Below are 20,254 nucleotides of genomic sequence, written 5' to 3'. Positions count from 1 at the left end.
GCTTGTCAATGTACAGTACAGTAAAGACAACGTGCCACTAAAACCACCTAAACATCAACAAACAATGCTGTCTCACCTACAACCACCACATCATCCCTGTCTTTGAGACGCTCGATGACTTCCCCTCTTTTCTCTGTCCAGAACTCCTTAATGGCAGCCACACAGTAGGAGCCCTGGATGCTGAAGAACGTCTTTGCTGCAACCACCCCCATGTTCATGAACTTGAACAAGAGGGCGATTTTAGTGTAGTTGTTCCCAGACAAGAGAATGTTGGAAGCCAACATGAAGTCCCCCGCTTGCATCCCAAACTTGAGGGTGGGTTGAGAATTCCACCTCCAAATGGTATGGCCACTGGCACAGGTCTGAGTAAAACAGATGATGATTAGGGACTGACATGCACCATACACAGAGACAACCACAGATCTTTGCTCAGATGCAAATTCAGGACATGCACTTGAGCAACAATTACTCACCCAGTCCATAACAAAGGCAGTTCCACGTGGGATGACAGAGACCACATAGGGTGGACGGCACTGGCACTGCATCCCAGTTACCTTGCACATATATGGACATTTGTCAACTGGTAGGACAAGGAAATTTGTCAGTTCCAGCAGACTGTCCATGTACAGTATGGAGGCACGCTTCCCTATGAGGTCTTCCTCACGTTCCACCCTTAGTGATTCTGGGAAGTGTCGTGGTATGGTGTCCACTGATGGTAATGGTGGTGGCTCTTCGTCATCTGGGATGTCATGAACGGTTTCATCCGACCCAATCACCGGCAAACCGTGGATGCAGGGACATGACTCCAGTTTACCACCAGTCCTGTCAGTGAATGAAAAAAGTAAAAACATGTATATATGTCACAGTACGATTGGAGAACCAGTACGATTGAAGACAGAGCGCTCGTTTTTAGGCACGGGGCTTCGGGGCGAGGCGGGGCTTTTCGAGACAGGGTTTATTAGCGAGGCTCGCGAGGAGGAGAAGGAGGATGCGGCGCTGCGAGGCGGGGGTTTATTACGCGAGGCTCGCGAAGAGGAGGAGGAGGAGCCTCCTCCTCGCGAGCCTCACGTAATAAACCGTCCTCCTTCTCCTCCGAGGAGGAGGAGAAGGAGAACGCGGCGCCACGAGGCGGGGCTTTGATGCGACGCGGACCTGTCTTTTGTTGTTCCCCCCCACATAGCAACCAGGAAGCTACGCTAGGGGAACGCTGAACACGCACACGCTTGTCCATGACGGAGGCGCGCCGACTCAGCAGAGCTTGAGGCCGAGGAGGCGCGCGAGTGCCCGCGCTGACCGGCCGATGCTCTGCTGAGTCGACACAGCGCCGTTCGAGTTGTAAACCGATAGGGACAGAATAGTTCTTTTCATGGATCACTGTGTATGTGTGTGTGTGTGTGTGTGTGTGCGTGCGTGTGCGTGTGCGTGTGCGTGTGTGTGTGTCAGGGAGAAAGTAAAACAAAAGCCAGAACACAATAAAAGTATCTTAGCAGTCCTGCTTTCAATAAACCAAAAAAAAGCATGAGCGCGTGCATGTGTGTGTGCGCGTGTGTGTGTGTGTGTGTGTGTGTGTGTGTGTGTGTGTGTGTGTGTGTGTGTGTGTGTGGTCGTGGCCATATATGTTTGTGCACGAGCCTGGCTTGTGGCTCCCTCTAGTGTTGCTTCTACAGATTTGCTGGGTGGGTGGTAAAAACGAGCACGCTTTCTTCAATCGTCCTGGTTCTCCAATCATACTGTAACATATATACATTTTCAATCTGTACATTTAGCGTATCGACCCTCCACAGGGTTGGATGCACAAGGTTGTCGGCTAAATGTAGTAATAGCCAGACATTGACACAGTGCAGTAGTATAGTCTATAGTATTTGTGAGCTAAATTACTAAATATATTACTACAGTAGGCAGTGTTACATTACATACCGAATACAAAGTCCAGGGACATAGTCTTCATCAGAAGTGTCACTGTCAGGAGAAGCCTCTGAATCCTGGAGATCCTCATCACCTGGCTCTGCATCATCATCTTCCCAGTCAATACTGTCAAATAGCCAATTTGTAATAAACATCTGAACACAATAACTGAATGCCATCATTCAGTTATTATATTATTATATATTATTATATTATATAATATTATATATTAAAGGAGGACTTCACCCAAAACATGATTTATTTTCTATCAATTGGACACCCCATGAAGCCTTGAATACATGGATTTATTTTGGTTTTTGTCACATTCCTAAGCCAATAATTTGATGCCCGGGTGTATGTCCGGTAGGAGACACAAATAATCTACTTTGTGTCTCCTACCGGATACATTAGCCGGTAGGAGACAGGAATCCAATTATTAGCTTAGGAATGCGACAAAAACACAAATAAATCCATGGCTTCATGGGGTGTGCAATTGATAGAAAATAAGTCATTTTTTGGGTGAACTACTCCTTTAACCACATTCAACATAGGGTTACCGTAACTTACATGCAGTTCCTCAGATCATTGATCTCCTCAATATCCATGTCCATGGTTGGATCCTCCTGGACACTCAAGTCATGTAGGCTAAACAGAAATGTAACAATGTCACATTATGCCACTCTATAGTGTAAAGAGCCGTGCACATAATATATAAAATATATCAATACCAAACAATGTGAATAGTAATGTAAACAGAGATTTCATATAGCAGCTAGCAAGTACATGGCAAACATATCACAATGATTTGTACCTGTCTTCCAGCAGGCTCATGATTTCTGACGCTGAGACCGTGTCGTCTTCACTTCTGCCTGGGAAATAATGCTGCCTTAAAAACAACAAAAGTCACAACATTATAATTCACATAAACATTATTTTGCACTTGCCAGTCTGCTTCTTTGATTCAAGTGCCTGGATGAAAATCTACAGTAGGCTATGTGATGTTTACAGTAAATGCAGATAGATTGTTTATACAGTAATACTTACTGGAGAGGGGAAAGTCCAAAGGGTATTGGACCAGCAGGGGCTCGAGTGCGGGCCTTCTTCTTCCGGGGTGTGGAAGCCGGTGGGACACTTTGGGCGTAGTACCTACGTTTATTATGAAAATAACATAATAATCATGTTAGTAGCAAATAACATATCTGGTGTACACAACTCGCCAGATGGCTATATACATCACAACATCTCCAGGAAAATATTATGAAATGTTATGGCCAGTGCCAGTCAGGTAAAGGGGTTACTGAAGTCACTGCTATAATTACAATTTAGCAGACGCTCCTAATCCAGAGTGATTTACAGTCAGCAAGGTAAACACAAGGTAATACATCAAATGCAAAGAAATAGTAATCTAGGATCATAGGTAAACCAAGAACCTATCATCAGTCTAAACAGTATAATATCCACAAATAAATAATCTGTACATTGAAACTATACACACTATATCCTCAGGGTTATTAACCACTTGAACCCTGAGCATCCCTATTCTGGGAGGAACATTCACAGAAAAGTGCCAATCTACAAGCTGACAACACACGTCAGCTTGTAGATCTGCTATTTTTGTAAACAACACTGATGATAGTACTGTCAAACAAGTCTATGAAACTATGAAGTTGAAATCTGCAACACAATTTGATACTATGTAGTGGGGGTCCCTGCTTCATCTCTCTCTCAGCTAAGGGGTCCCTGCTTCATCTCTCTCTCAGCTAAGGGGTCCCTGCTTCATCTCTCTCTCTCAGCTAAGGGGTCACAGCTTCATCTCTCTCTCAGCTAAGGGGTCCCTGCTTCATCTCTCTCTCTCAGCTAAGGGGTCACAGCTTCATCTCTCTCTCTCAGCTAAGGGGTCACAGCTTCATCTCTCTCTCAGCTAAGGGGTCACAGCTTCATCTCTCTCTCAGCTAAGGGGTCCCTGCTTCATCTCTCCCTCTCAGCTAAGGGGTCACAGCTTCATCTCTCTCTCTCAGCTAAGGGGTCACAGCTTCATCTCTCTCTCAGCTAAGGGGTCACAGCTTCATCTCTCTCTCTCAGCTAAGGGGTCCCTGCTTCATCTCTCTCAGCTAAGGTGTCACAGCTTCATCTGTCTCTCAGCTAAGGGGTCCCTGCTTCATCTCTCTCTCTCAGCTAAGGGGTCACAGCTTCATCTCTCTCTCAGCTAAGGGGTCCCTGCTTCATCTCTCTCAGCTAAGGGGTCACAGCTTCATCTCTCTCTCAGCTAAGGGGTCCTGCTTCATCTCTCTCTCAGCTAAGGGGTCCCTGCTTCATCTCTCTCAGCTAAGGGGTCCCTGCTTCATCTCTCTCTCTCAGCTAAGGGGTCACAGCTTCATCTCTCTCAGCTAAGGTGTCACAGCTTCATCTCTCTCTCAGCTAAGGGGTCCCTGCTTCATCTCTCTCTCAGCTAAGGGGTCCCTGCTTCATCTCTCTCTCAGCTAAGGGGTCCCTGCTTCATCTCTCTCTCAGCTAAGGGGTCCCTGCTTCATCTCTCTCTCAGCTAAGGGGTCCCTGCTTCATCTCTCTCTCAGCTAAGGGGTCCCTGCTTCATCTCTCTCTCTCTCAGCTAAGGGGTCCCTGCTTCATCTCTCTCTCTCAGCTAAGGGGTCCCTGCTTCATCTCTCTCTCTCAGCTAAGGGGTCACAGCTTCATCTCTCTCAGCTAAGGTGTCACAGCTTCATCTCTCTCTCAGCTAAGGGGTCCCTGCTTCATCTCTCTCTCAGCTAAGGGGTCCCTGCTTCATCTCTCTCTCAGCTAAGGGGTCCCTGCTTCATCTCTCTCTCTCAGCTAAGGGGTCACAGCTTCATCTCTCTCTCAGCTAAGGGGTCCCTGCTTCATCTCTCTCTCTCAGCTAAGGGGTCACAGCTTCATCTCTCTCTCTCAGCTAAGGGGTCACAGCTTCATCTCTCTCTCAGCTAAGGGGTCACAGCTTCATCTCTCTCTCAGCTAAGGGGTCCCTGCTTCATCTCTCCCTCTCAGCTAAGGGGTCACAGCTTCATCTCTCTCTCTCAGCTAAGGGGTCACAGCTTCATCTCTCTCTCAGCTAAGGGGTCACAGCTTCATCTCTCTCTCTCAGCTAAGGGGTCCCTGCTTCATCTCTCTCAGCTAAGGTGTCACAGCTTCATCTGTCTCTCAGCTAAGGGGTCCCTGCTTCATCTCTCTCTCTCAGCTAAGGGGTCACAGCTTCATCTCTCTCTCAGCTAAGGGGTCCCTGCTTCATCTCTCTCAGCTAAGGGGTCACAGCTTCATCTCTCTCTCAGCTAAGGGGTCCTGCTTCATCTCTCTCTCAGCTAAGGGGTCCCTGCTTCATCTCTCTCAGCTAAGGGGTCCCTGCTTCATCTCTCTCTCTCAGCTAAGGGGTCACAGCTTCATCTCTCTCAGCTAAGGTGTCACAGCTTCATCTCTCTCTCAGCTAAGGGGTCCCTGCTTCATCTCTCTCTCAGCTAAGGGGTCCCTGCTTCATCTCTCTCTCAGCTAAGGGGTCCCTGCTTCATCTCTCTCTCAGCTAAGGGGTCCCTGCTTCATCTCTCTCTCAGCTAAGGGGTCCCTGCTTCATCTCTCTCTCAGCTAAGGGGTCCCTGCTTCATCTCTCTCTCTCTCAGCTAAGGGGTCCCTGCTTCATCTCTCTCTCTCAGCTAAGGGGTCCCTGCTTCATCTCTCTCTCTCAGCTAAGGGGTCACAGCTTCATCTCTCTCAGCTAAGGTGTCACAGCTTCATCTCTCTCTCAGCTAAGGGGTCCCTGCTTCATCTCTCTCTCAGCTAAGGGGTCCCTGCTTCATCTCTCTCTCAGCTAAGGGGTCCCTGCTTCATCTCTCTCTCTCTCAGCTAAGGGGTCCCTGCTTCATCTCTCTCTCTCTCAGCTAAGGGGTCCTAGCCTGAAAAACGTTGAAGACCCCTGCACTACAGGATAACAGGTCAACAAATGAACCTGGCATCTGTCTACATAACATGCCATCTAAATACATCTATCTTTCACTACAACCAGTGATCACGCACTAGTTTTTAGATGCTGGTGTCATTGTGCAAATTAGCCTTGACAAAAAAAGAAAAGACAAGAAAACCACACTACAAGCTTGTAGATCTGCTATTTGCGGGGAGTGCAACCAACCATCGAACGTCCAGGGATAGGCTATATAAATCAGCCTTTGTTAGGTTTAGATGTGGTATTGTATCAAGTAGGCTAAAACCCTGAGCAATGATAAATACGTGCGTTCAGATTACAGGCACGTTGTTGTGCCTTTGAGCCAGTCAGTCTCTCTACAAACAAACATGGGTATAGCTACTAGCTAACAGTAGACATAGGCTACGTGGCTAAAATAGTAACAGGCTAACAGTAACATTGTAGGTAAATAAATGTATTTATTGTGGCAAGCATTCCAATTGAAACCGGAGATAAAACAAGCAGTGATTATGTACACCTATATCGTCGATCTGACGACACAGTACTAGACTAGTTAGCAACTTAGCTTTGCTTACCGGTCTAGAAGGAACGTAGCGACGTCAGCATGGCTCTTCAAACCCTGGGAGTCTTTCACCACACTCCAACGGGGGAAAGCTGCCGCTATGTTCACCCTGGTCTTTCCTCTCCGTTTATCGGCAGCAACGGTGGATTGGTACTTGGTTTTACTTTTACTTTTTAGTTTCTTGCTTGGCTGTGTAGCCGTGCAGTCAACCACAGACGCCATCTTTCCTACTCTGCAATGCTTACAAGGCAGGGTCTGGCAACCAAGAGCGAAGCAGTCACGTGATTGGCTGATAACGAAATGCATCTAATCCAGCCCTTATCAACGCATATAAAAGAATAGAATAGAATATAAACACAAGTCGGTCCGGGAAAAGTACAAAAAGCTTCAAAATGATTGTTAGAAGATTATTTTGCGATCTTTGTGGATATTATTGAAGATAAACATGATTTGAAGAAGAAAACATTTAATAAAAACGACTTTTTTTATTTTCTTAATTTTAGCGTCCGTTTTCATGGAAATGTTGACTATAGCACCTTTAACATTGAGCTTGTAGATCTGCTAAAACTAACTTTAAGCAGCGACCGTCGCTCTGAAACTGGGTTAAAAACAACAAGGATTCGTAAGCTAGGCTAACTGATGCTAACGGCTATAAACGTGTGCTTACTACTTCCGCATGGCAGTGACGTCACCCACAGCTCCTTGGAGCTTTGTTTGTGTCTGTCTCGACACAGACAGTTGGCAGGATAGATAGACAAATTGTACGTGTACTTCTATCCACTATTGTATCCACTACATTTCAGAGGCAAATATTGAACTTTTGATCCACTACAATTATTTGAAAACTTTAGTTACTCTGTAGATTTTGATTATTATTTAAAAAACATTGGCTACATTAACAACTTAAGCCCTACTTAAACTTTTGGCTAAACTTTGGCGAAAATGGCAGATCTACAAGCTCACAATGCTATGCGTTGTGAGCTTGTAGATCTGCTATTTAACAATTAGCTCTAAAATTGGCAGCCATCTGTAGCCATGTGATAACAAGGCATTATAATAGCAGATCTACAAGCTCACTGTAAACGTGTAGGCTTATTTTAAATAGCCAATCTACAAGCTCACTTGTCAGCTTGTATACCACTTGTGAGCTTGTAGATCTGCTATTGTTTATTGATATGCATGTACTTTCATAACTTTGTGTCTAACATATTGTATCCCCTTTTTTTTTTTACAGCTCTGGCTGTGTGGACCCAGGTGACAGGCACACCATCCCAGACCTACTGCAAGGTGTGTAACATGCTGATCCTATTTTAGATAATATATAATAATAGATAATATATAAGAAATACTAGGTTATGGGGGTCTGTGGTCTAATGCATAGGCTAAAACATTGAAGCTCTTTGACATTACAATAGTTTGAGAACCACTGTTCCATGTGACAAGTATGTGTTGCTTCAAGTTTCTATGGAGTTGTCAGCTGACTGAAAGGTGATAATAGGGGTGATTAGAGGTGTGGTTAGGGGTTGAATAAATTACCAATTTTCTGAGCTTGTAGATCTGCTATTGTCCCTATATTGACATGCTCACGCCCTTGTGTCTGTATCTGTGTACATTTGCCGTGTGAGTACTGTAAAGTGTTGCATTGCTGATTTGGTATGTTGGCAAATGGCATAGATAGACAAATATTGTACTTGTAATCCACTACAATTATTTGAAAACTTTAGTTACTTTGTAGATTTGGATTATTGTTTAAAAAACATAGGCTACATTAACCACTTCAGCCCTATTTAAACTTTGGCAGAAAATGGCAGATCTACAAGCTCACAATGCAACATGTTGTGAGCTTGTAGATCTGCTATTTTCCAATTCTCTCCTGAATTGGCAGACATCTGTAGCCATGTGATAACAAGGCATTATACATATTTGAAAATAGCATATCTACAAGCTCACTGTGAGTTTAATGTTTGGAAAATAGCAGATCTACAAGCTCACAATGCAACATGTTGTGAGCTTGTAGATCTGCTATTTAACAATTATCTCTAAAATGTGCAGCCATCTGTAGCCATGTGATAACAAGGCAGTATAGATATTTGAAAATAGCAGATCTACAAGCTCACTGTAAACTTGTAGCCTTATTTTAAATAGCCGATGTACAAGCTCACTTGTCAACTTGTAGATCTGTTATTTTTACTCTTATTGTGTGCCACTCTTGTATGATGAAGTCAGTTTGCATAGAAAAATACTGTACTTGTACTAATATCCACTACAGCTCAGAGGCAAATATTGTACTTTTAATCAACTACAATTGTTAGACAACTTTAGTTACTTTGTAGATTTTGGTTATTGTTTAAAAAACATAGGCTACATTAACCACTTCAGCCCCATTTAAACTTTGACTATTTGAAAATGGCAGATCTACAAGCTCACAATGTGACATGTTGTGAGCTTGTAGGCTTATTTTAAATAGCCAATCTACAAGCTCACTTGTCTGCTTGTAGATCACTTGTGAGCTTGTAGATCTGCTATTGTCTATTGATATGCATGTAATTTCATAGCTTTGTGTCTAAAATATTGTATTTCTTTTTTTTACAGCTCCGGCTGCGGACCCAGGTGACACACACCATCCCAGACCTACTGCAAGGTGTGTAACATGCTGATCCTATTTTAGATGTAACTATCTAATGTTGACATTGTCTTGGGGTCAAATACTAGGTTGTCGGGGTCTGTGGTTTAATGCATAGGCTAAAAAATTGAAGCTCTTTGACATTACAATAGTTTGAGAACCACTGGTATTCAGGTGACAAGTATGTGTTGCTTAAATTTGCTATAGAGTTGTCAGCTGACTGAAAGGTGATAATAGGGGGGTGATTAGAGGTGTGGCTAGGGGTTGAATAAATTACCCAGATGTCCATTAATAGGCCCTGATTGTGTCTCCTCTGTGTCTGCACAATATGACAGTTTTCAAGATAGATCTTGGCACTGTTTCTTTGCTATAGAGCACCGAAGTCCTGACGTGACTCGTTCATCCCCAGGTTTGCGGAAGTAATTTCTCTATGGAGAATAACATTGGGTCATCTTAGAATCGTCTCATATAAGAATTGTGGTCCAAAAATAAACACCGCGTGTCGGCGTTATTGTCAGGGAGGAGGTTCTCTATCGTTTATGATAGTCAGTCACTTATATTTGATACAGTCTGTTTCTGGCGAAAATGTAACTAATTCGGCGGAAGTAACATTAGCGTTTTCTCACCGTCAGTTGATGCTTCATATCCATAAGAGTCAACACGCCGGGGTCATGTGTTTATTTTTGTAACACAGTTCTTATTTGACGCGATATTAAATACGTCTATGGGATTCAGAACGGGGGTGGAAAACTGCGAACCAGGTAGACAAACAAAGGATGTGTAAATGACGTCAGACTTCGGCGTTCTATAGTCCAGTTAATAGAAAGTTATGCTGATAGCCATCATTGCTTTGTTTAGTAACAGGGAACACCCTGTCTCTGCAGGTCCTTTTTAAACAGAAAATAAAGGGTGTGTTGGCAATTTAAGCTCTTTGACATTACAATAGTTTGAGAACCAATGGTCCAAATGACAAGTGTGTTGCTTCAAGTTTCTATAGAGTTGTCAGCTGACTGAAAGGTGATTAGAGGTGTGGCTAGGGGTTGAATAAATTACCCATTGTTGATGCCCAGGTTCAGGACCTGTTAATGGGAGACCTGTTGTGTCTCCTGTGTCTGTCTTATCCATATGTGGCCAATGTTTCAGCACACTTGTGTGTGTGTGTGTGTGTGTGTGTGTGTGTGTGTGTGTGTGTGTGTGTGTGTGTGTGTGTGTGTGTGTGTGTGTGTGTGTGTGTGTGTGTGTGTGTGTGTGTGTGTCACCACTTAACCTAATTTAAAATAGCAGATCTACATCTAAATGTAGATCTGCTATTGTCCATATATTGACATGCTCACGCCCTTGTGCTCAGACTGTGTCTGTCTATCTGTGTACATTTGCAGTGTGAGTACAGTACATGTGTTGCATTGCTGATTTGGTATGTTGGCATAGATAGACAAATATTGTAATTGTACTTCTATCCACTACATCTCACAGGCAAATATTGTACTTTTAATCCACTACAATTATTTGAAAACTTTAGTTACTTTGTAGATTTTGATTGTTTAAAAAACATAGGCTACCTTAACCACTTAAGCCCTATTTAATTTTGGCTATTTGAAAATAGCAGATCTACAAGCTCACAATGCAATGCGTTGTGAGCTTGTAGATCTGCTATTTTCAAATTCGCTTCTAAATTGGCAGACATCTGTAGCCATGTGATAACAAGGCATTATACATATTTGAAAATAGCACAGAGATGCTCATAGGCCTGCGTCCTGCGTCACTGACGCACATTATTGAGAAAGGACGCATTCATGTGGCCGTCGTGGGGTCCTTGGGGGACTAGTTATTACTAACATTTCACGTTAAAATCATTTGCGGTAAAAAAAATATATATATTAAAAATAATGTTTATAATTTTCTATTTTCTTGGTTAATGGCCTATTTCAGTAGAATCAGAATTCTACTGAATTCTGCAATATTGAATTAGGTAAAATTATTCACGGAGGAGAGTGAGTGTGTGGGTGGGTGTGTGTTGTGTTTGTGGCTGCTCTGAGCACAGTCCACTGTTGCCGAATGAAATCATTTAATTATAAGCGACTTTGAGCTTCTTTTTTTCTGTAAAGTAGCTTGTAAATATTGGGGGTCCATGGCATGAAAATGTTTTAAAATCACTGCTCTCAACATTAAACAATAAAGTTTGACTGACCTGCCCCCTATTTGCTTATTTTGGGCTTCTTTGTATAGACTTGCTGCTTCTTTCTTTCGCTAGATCTGGCAACACCGACTTACGCTAATGTTTAGCGGCTAGCTGGCTCTGTCGTGTTTCTGTGATCATAGTTATAATATATAGTCTGTGATCCATGCTCTGTAGCTGCTATCAACAGTTCTGGCTGGAACGGTGGATAGATCTGTCTGTTACAGTAAGATCCATCTAAAAGTACCACACACTGACTGCAAGTTAGAAACTCAAAGTGGGTATAAGAGGCACAGTTGTTTACAATGCGATGCAAATCTGTGCTGTGGTTACACGCAACACACTCTCGCATCGAAGCAGCACGCATTTGTGTTGAAAATATAGCCACTGCATGATTCATTAAATAGGCCCTTATCTAAAATCATCTGAGAAAATAGCAGATCGACAAGCTCACAACGCATCACAATATTTATCTGTGGAACCAAGTCAAACTAAACGTAATGGCACTACCCCTGAAATGCTTGTCAGGTGGGGGGGGGCAGTTCAAAAATGATTATTTTGGGGGATCCCCAGTTCAAATATGATTATTTTGGCGGCCCCCCAGTTCAAATATGATTATTTTGGGGGGTCGCAGACTGAAAAGGTTGAAAACCAGTGTATTAGGATATAATGTACTCACACACACTTTCTTTTACAAATAATTTAAAATTTGCCACATTTTGTTTAGTGTTCAGATAATTTGAACATGCATGAATGTAGCTATAAGTATAACCCTTGGAGATCAAAGAGAACGAGAGAAAGAAAATCATTTTATTGTGGACCCATAACATTCTTTGGGACCCATTTGAATGACCACCTGTGGGTCCCGGGACCCATTACATTGAAAACCTAGCAACATCAGCATATCTACAAGCCCACTGTGAGTTTAATGTTTGGAAAATAGCAGATCTACAAGCTCACTGTAAGCTTGTTGCCTTATTTTAAATAGCCGATCGACAAGCTCACTTGTCAGCTTGTAGATAACTTCTGAGCTTGTAGATCAGCTATTGTCACTATATTTATATTGTCATATTTGTGTCTAAAATACAGTATCTTTGCTTGAAATTTTCAGCTGTGGCGTGGCTGTACACTGGACCTGATATCTTGGCCAACACAGCTGTGGACTGAGGGGACCATCCCAGACTGCACTACTGCAAGGTTTGTTTAACATAACATGACATATGTGCAAATCAAAGCCTTTTAGATCTAACTATCTAATGGTAGCATATGGAAATTGTCTTGGGGTCAGTCCATTGTCCGTTTTTAAGGAGGCATTGCCAATATATATACTCTGTAGCTTAACTCTTTGACTGCCATATCAACAGTGTAATAGTGTGCCACTGCTGCCAGCAAAAACAGTGATTTTTACTGTATCTTTTGAAAAATCACCGAATCATCTCTGTGACTGCCGTCCTCACGGAGATCCGCGCATTACATGCACGGGGTTATCAAGATTCCCAGAGGGGTCCCCAAATGATTTTGTTGGTCCCCAGAATTTCTTTATTTTTTAAATGCCAACTATAACCTATTATTACGCTTATTTTGCACACTTTATTGTCTCCACCAGGCCGGAAGGCATGGCTGAGACTATGTTTTGCACTCTGTCCGTCCATGTGTGTGTCATTCTGTCTGTGGACAGCCAATCTCTGGTTCCGTTGGCTTGATGGTAGTGAAACTGTGCACACACGCTCCCTGTATGCTAGAGCAGAATTCTGCCCCAAATTAGTCACATGGGGCTCCTGATTGTGCCACCAGGAGGCCGATTTTTGCAAACACACTTTTGACTGCTCTACACATGTTGTCAAAACATCACACTAATCGGTACACAGTATCTCTATTGTCATTCAATGAAACGGGTATTTCAGATTTTTCATATTCCATCCTGATTGGCTGATATTGGCTTCCAAAGTTTGCAGGAGTGCTCTGTTTTGAACAAAATGCCTCAAATCATGAACACGCCGTGCAATTCCTGTGATATTTTGCACGCACATTCCCACTAGGCAGAGGAAGAAATGCCACTTAAAAAATGTCAAGTTAGCCGCTATAGCAGATCGATTCATGTTTTTACCTATAACCGCACTGATCTGTGTAAAACTTTGTATGCGCACTCCCTAGAGGCCAAGAAAACGCCTTTGCCCTGCATTTTTAACATCTGCCTTAAAGGTATAATGACATTCATTTTCACTTTTTTTATTTTCAATGTTTTATTTGGGGTTTTATGACCTCAATTACACCCAAAAAAACTGAACATTCAGTGGATTTTCTGTGGTCTGGGGTTTTCTGAATAATTAGGCTGAAAAGTAATCTGAGCTTGGCCCTTCGACAGTGAGGTCACAGTCGATTAATCCCGCCCACTCTCCTCCTCGCCCCTCCCCTCCCCTATCCTTTCCTTTGGGTGGGGCGGAGCAGAGGCGATGATTGACAGGCAAAATCCCTCACCAGCGACACCCGCAGGCAAAGATTTCTTTTTGAGTGGTGCTAGCCACTCCAAGGAGTGACTTTGTCCTGGTGTGTGTGTGTCTGTGTGTCCGTCCGTCCGTATGAGCCTCTCTGTATGTTTGAGCACAGCCTCAACAGCTGCGGCTGATTGCAACACAAAGATGCAACCAGTTACACTAATTATACACACACACGCACACACACACACTCACACACAACACACACTTTTGAGTAAAAATACTTAATGAGTAAAAATACTTAAAATGAGTAAAAATACTTAAATATTAGTAAAGACATTTTAAAGTTCCTAAACTGAGTAAAAAATACTTACAATGAGTAAAAATACTTAAAATGAGTAAAAATACTTAAAAGATGTTAAAATGAGTAAAAACACGTAAAAATCAGTAAAAACATTTTAAAGTACTTAAAATGAGTACAAACACTTTGAAGTCATCAAAGTCTGTAAAAAGTAACAAACGAAATGAACTCATGAAAAGCACCACTCTCTTCACATTGGGTGTGATTTTTTTCATTGCAGTTGAAATAGAAATGTGAGAGAAAAACACCTGCCATGGATCACTGGAATGGAATTTTCACTTAAAGGGGAAATCCACCCATTTTCAATATTTAACTATGTCATTAATATAGCATAAAGGAGTTGTGTGGAAATAAGAAAAAATTAAAAAAAAAATTAACATTGCAAAAAAAATTAACATTGCAAAAAAATTAACATTGCAAATTACACCATGATGAGTCATCACAGTGTAATTTGCAATGTTAATTTTTTTGCAATGTTAAATTTTTTTGCAATGTTAATTTTTTTTTAAATTTTTTCTTATTTCCACACAACTCCTTTATGCTATATTAATGACATAGTTAAATATTGAAAATGGGTGGATTTCCCCTTTAAAACCTTTTGTACACTTTTGAAGGACCAGGACAAAGACTTTGAATGTGGTGTAAAAGTGAATGTCATTAAACCTTTAAGCGCAATCAGGTAGCTGACTTGTGTAAAACTAATATTTTTCCCTATTGAAAATGCAATGATTATTTTTCCCCCAAATGAATCCGGAAAATGAGGGCCTAAACATACTCCAAAAGTTGCGCAACTTTGCACACACATCAAGCCAAAAACCAAACAAGAAGTCGGCCATTTTTTATTGATAGTGCCGTTTTTGTGCATTTCACGCCATTTTCACAGGTTGTACTTTAACAAACTCCTCCTATGCGGATTATCGGATCCCCCTCAAATTCGCTCAGAGTACTCAAAAGACGTTAACGATGAAAAGTTATCAAAAGATTAAAACGGCGTGACAGTGGCAAAGCGTCAAACTTCAACGCCAAACAGGAAGTGAAAATAGCCGCTCTACAATTCCTATTGTCTGGCCTTTTAACAGCCATAACTTCGGTTCGCAGCATGCTACCGAGTACAAATTTGGTATGTGGACTAAGACCACCAATAGGGACGAGCTGTAATTTATGAAGCCCCGCCCCCTCTGTCTTCCTATTGGCTGGCCTTTAAACAGCCATAACTCGAGTTCGCAGCATACTACCCAGTAGAAATTTGGTATGTGGACTTAGACCACCAATAGGGATGATCTGTAATTTCTGAAGCCCCTCTGTCTTCCTATTGGCTGACCTTTAAACAACCATAACTAGACTTCGCAGCATGCTACCGAGTACAAATTTGGTAAGTGGACTTAGACCACCAATAGGGACAATCTGTAATTTCTGAAGCCCCGCCCCCTCTGTCTTCCTATTGGCTGGGCTTTATACAGCCATAACTCCAGTTCCCAGCATACCTACAAAATTTGTTAGGTAAACTTAGACGGCCAATAGGGACAGGCTGAAATTGCTTAAGCCACTTCCCTCTGTGTTCCTATTGGCTGGGTTTTAAACAGCCATAACTCTGGTTCCCAGCATCAAAAACCTACAAAACTTCCTAGGTACACTTTCACGGCCAATAGGGACAGGCTGAATTTGCTTAAGTAATTTAGCCTAACTTTTCAGCTGATTGCCATACAGGCTTGTATCGTAAACAGAACGTCGAGGACCCGGTCATCGCTGTTTGCAGCTTTAATTCTAGTTACATTCTGTTTCCACACATTTTAAAAGGTCATGACTATGTCATGACTATATAGGATCCAATTTAGTCAAAGCTGTCAGCCATTCTTATTCAAAAAATTAAAATGAAATAAAACAAAATGGTTACACCATTACTCTACAGATAAATGGTAACATTAGTGTTTGCAACAGTAAACTTATGAATTAATGCATTATTTTCCCATAGTGCTATACCTAATGTAAACTCTGCAGATCATATGAGTGCCGTACTTTTATTCTATGGTGTACTCATCATATACATAATCTTTGGTATATATATATTCTTATGTAATACTTTCTCTCTTTAGTTATACTTTTCCAAATGTTTTGGTTAATATTGTATAAAATCTTGAATAGTTAAAGTTCAACAAGGGAATGTCAGCTATTACAAAACTCAAGTCGGTTATAGCCATAATGGCATGAATGGTAGATAAATATGAATAAAATAAGCACCATACATACCAATGCAGCTGTTATATTGTTAACATACCAATAATGTACATTATGCAAAGATGAAAAAACTCAACACAGTCAGAGAAATGACTTCATATATACCGATACTTGATCATAGACAAAGATTTTCATCAAAAATGTGCCCTTTAAACAGCCATAACTACAGTTCCGAGCATGTTTAACGCACCAAGCTTGGTAGGTGCTATAGCAGTGTAAAACACTTTAAATGGCCATGCTTCAGTGACCAATGCTCTTAGCAGCGCAACATAGGGTTAGGTTTGAAGGCTGCGCAGCGGCCTGAAAATCTACTGTCATAAAATGGCACACACGGTTTTTACACAAGAATATAACCGTAGAAAAAAATATTAAAAAGTCATTATATTGTAAAACTATAGCGCTAGTCTGAAATTGTTCTCTTTTTTTTTCTAGTGTTCATCAGATCGGAACAGCTCTTCTGGTGACTTTTTAAAGGTAAGTAAGTTGATTCTAGATGCCTAGAGTGATTTGTGACTAATGCTACACTAGTATTGAAGGTTGTTTTTTGGTAAAGACTGTACATTTTAATAAAAGTTCAGATCTAAACCTTGGTGACATCATGCCTTGTCGTGGGAAGAGATCTTTCGCTAAAAAGAAATTCTGGGATGCTAAAATGGCCCATACAGATTCACCAAACAGTTGCACAGAGGTCGATGAAGGGACACTTAGTCCAGCCATGGAGCCTGTGGTAGAAACAGCTCAGCAACATGCACAGTCTGATGTTGAAGACAACATTGGCGAGGCCATGGACCTTTCCAACAATGACCCTGTACAACAAGCATGCACCCTCCATCCACCCTCTGTGAAATCTGTGCAGGCATCCAAAAGCCAAAATCATCATAAGTTTTCCGAAATGTCAAAGAATCAGCAGTGTACATGCATGGCTCTGACATTTTTGGCACACCAACATGAAGGTCTTGACTTGAAGATGGATGATCTTGACAAGATACTGGACAAGGGAGACAGTCTGTATAAAAGAACAATAGAAACACTAAAAAGACAAAAGCAGTTTAAGTCATGCCAGCTGACAATGGAGGAAGTACCTCTCAAGGTGGAAACGGAACACAATACGTACTCTGTGAAAAAATCTAACGTGGACATGGGATATATGAGAGCTGAGGGAGAGCCCCACCAACGGCATTGGTGGCTGAAGCTTCAGGAAAGACTTAAGTGTCTGTCTGAGAATGTCAAATATGCACTCCTAACAGTATCACCACACACCATTGCTGTTTTTAGAGACAGGTCTGGAAGATATGGACTGTTTGACTCTCATCAGAGAAGTGCTGATGGCCTACCTTTGCCTGGAGGAAAAGCTGTAATGATGACCTTCACTCAGTTGGATGATCTGTTCGCTAAGATTGACCAGCTAATTGACTTCTCACACTCAAACAATATTGACAAAATGCAGTTTGACTTCATGCCAGTGACATTTGAACAGACAAATGCTCGGTCACCCCATCGGTCAACAGTGCAAGTTCATCCTGACAACCTGCATCACAAAGAGCCTGTTGATCTAACTAGCCAGGATGAAACAAACACTGGACCTCCAATCACCAAGCATTCTCTGCAGGCAGGCCATTCACCATCAACACAAGTGATGTCAGACACTACAAATGAAAGAGCCAACAAAGTGAATAAAGAACGGAAACAGAAAATGATGAGGAGACAAACAAAGGATCGACTGCAATCTGATGCCAAGAAAAAACCTAGGACTCCAAGGAAGGAATACATGATCAAATACATTGCCATGAGATGTATAACGGATAAAAAATTCCATGAACAGCAAAAAAAATTCAAGAAGGCATATGACAACAGGAAGTTCAATGAAGATGAGGAGTTTAGAGAGAAGAAGTCTGCTTATGGCAAAAGGAGGTTGAATGAAGATGAGGAGTTTAGAGAGAAGAAGGCAGCTTATGGCAAAAGGAGGCTCATTGATGATGAGTTTAGAAAGAAGCACAATGCTTATGTAAACAAGAGGTTCAGAGAAAATGAGGAGTTCAGGGTAAAGTTTAGGGAACGCATGAAGTCCTACATGGCCCGCAGATGCAAAACGGACCCATTCTTCAAGATGCGCCATGACATCCGACGTTCAATGAGAATAAGAAATAGATACAAGGACTTATGTGATATCCTGCGCAAACGGGGCATTGCTGTAAAAGCGAGTAAAGATTTAGATACTGCGAGGATAGATTTAGCTCCCGCACCCCAACGGAATGAGCTACTACAAGGCGCTATAGCGAGTTTCCAGAAAGTCATAAAACATGGACCAACTTTTGTGTGCACAACGTGCCATCGGACTCTTTTCGCTGGTCAAGTGAATGTTTGTCATCGGTCAAATTACACGATCAAACCCGCCGTGGTTGCTGCCTGCTTAACAGGCAAATACCTTCATTCGTGTGATGATCAATGTGGAGGGCCGGAAGATTGCACTGTACCCGAAGAAAGGCGAAAAGAGTGGATTTGTCAATGCTGTCACAAAAGTGTAGTAGCAGGAAGAATGCCACGCTTGGCTGTCGCAAACAACATGGAACTTGCACCCATTCCTCCAGAGCTCCGCCAACTCAATGTGCTGGAAAGACAACTATCGGCAATAGACATACCATTTGCCAAGATTCTCACACTTCCTAAAGGCAAACAGAGTGCTATATATGGTGCTGTGGTGTGCGTGCCAGCAGACGTGGAAACCACAGTAAACACCCTACCCAGAAGGCTCGACTCATCCCGTTTGTACAGGGTGAAACTGAAGAGACGTCTGCGGTACAAAGGCCATCATTTGTTTCACACTGTCAATATGACCAATGTCTTACTGGGCTTGAGGAAACTCATCGAGACACACCCCGACTACAAAAACATCACAATCCGAGATGATGAGAGCATCAACGATGAAAATGTGGAGGGCCATCTTGAAGACCTACCCACTGTTGAACTTGAAGACCTACCCACTGTTGAACAGACGGGCACAGACGAAGTCATGGACAGTTGTGACGATGCCGAAATGATGGAAGTAGCCGATGCGACTGAAACCCTCGACCCATCACGGAGAGTGGATCAACATCCACCCACTGCCCAAGATGAGCAAGATGCGCTGAGACCTGGACATGGCCTGGACAGTTGCTTGGAACCGGATGACATTGGACAAGAGACAATGACATACGGAGATGGCATATTCTGCATCGCCCCAGCTGAGGGAAACAGGCCTGTCAGCTATAGCACAGCCCCTAACCTCGAAGCAAGGGCCTTCCCTACATTGTTTCCAACTGGAGAGAACACGTTGGATCGTAAGAGAAAGCTCAAACTGACACCAAGCAGGTACTTCAACGCAAGGCTTTTCAATGTTGATGATCGTTTTGCGAGAGACCAAAGCTATCTCTTTTTTGCCCAGTTTGTTACAGAGACCCACTTGGCAAAAAACACCATCTCAATTCAATTGAGGAAGGGCAAACCCTTTACCAAGGATGGTCGCAGGATCTCCAACAAGATGTTGCAGGACAAGCATGAAGTTGAGAGACTGGTCAGAAACCGGGATGCAACCAGGTTCATGCAACCCCTGAGGGGGACGCCAGCCTACTGGCAGAAGACCATGTATGATTTATTTGCCATGGTCCGTCAGTTAGGCCCACCTACCTTCTTTTTGACCTTAAGTGCTGCAGAATTCAGATGGCCAGAGGTCATAACGGCAATAAAAGCACAGCAAGGCCAAATTGTGGATTTTGACAAGCTGGACTGGAATGAGAAATGCGACATCCTCAGAAGCAATGCAGTGACTACCATGCGAATGTTTGACAAGCGAGTTCGTTCTGCGTATACAAAACTGCTGTTGTCTGATGCTCGCCCAATCGGACACGTCATAGACTGGTTCCATAGAATCGAGTATCAAAACCGGGGTTCGCCGCATGTTCACGCCTTAATGTGGGTAGCCGACGCCCCCAAACTTGGAGAAGACTCGGACGAGAAGATATGCGAATTTGCGGACCG

General features: G+C 42.5%; 1 protein-coding gene and 2 long non-coding RNA genes across 3 annotated transcripts in view; 1 reads left to right on the top strand and 2 right to left on the bottom strand.

The window, feature by feature from the left end:
• The window catches only part of LOC308099315, a 78,267-nt gene that overhangs the window by 34,619 nt on the left and 23,394 nt on the right, over window positions 1-20,254 (bottom strand). The gene's annotated exons all lie outside the window — the stretch shown is intronic.
• LOC308099314 overlaps window positions 1-20,254 on the top strand; it is a 33,461-nt gene that overhangs the window by 8,045 nt on the left and 5,162 nt on the right. The window contains exons 2-5 of the long non-coding RNA XR_013934378.1: window positions 7,645-7,697; window positions 9,003-9,051; window positions 12,321-12,406; window positions 16,673-16,714. This is a non-coding gene — a long non-coding RNA (uncharacterized lncRNA). The remainder of the gene's footprint in view (window positions 1-7,644; window positions 7,698-9,002; window positions 9,052-12,320; window positions 12,407-16,672; window positions 16,715-20,254) is intronic.
• LOC308098644 (uncharacterized protein) lies at window positions 48-6,828 on the bottom strand (the record flags this gene model as incomplete). Its single annotated transcript, XM_080447050.1, has 7 exons — window positions 6,424-6,828; window positions 2,950-3,051; window positions 2,717-2,791; window positions 2,473-2,550; window positions 1,918-2,031; window positions 474-822; window positions 48-362 (listed from the first exon to the last, which is right to left on the bottom strand). The coding sequence occupies exons 1-7, from the start codon at window positions 6,714-6,716 to the stop codon at window positions 48-50; spliced, it is 1,326 nt and encodes a 441-aa protein (XP_080303176.1). The 5' UTR covers window positions 6,717-6,828.

The sequence above is a fragment of the Gymnoscopelus braueri genome (genome assembly GCF_963280865.1).
Source record: "Gymnoscopelus braueri genome assembly, chromosome: 13".
In the NCBI taxonomy this organism is placed as follows: Eukaryota; Metazoa; Chordata; class Actinopteri; order Myctophiformes; family Myctophidae; genus Gymnoscopelus; species Gymnoscopelus braueri.
This window is presented reverse-complemented; position numbering and strand designations above follow the sequence as displayed.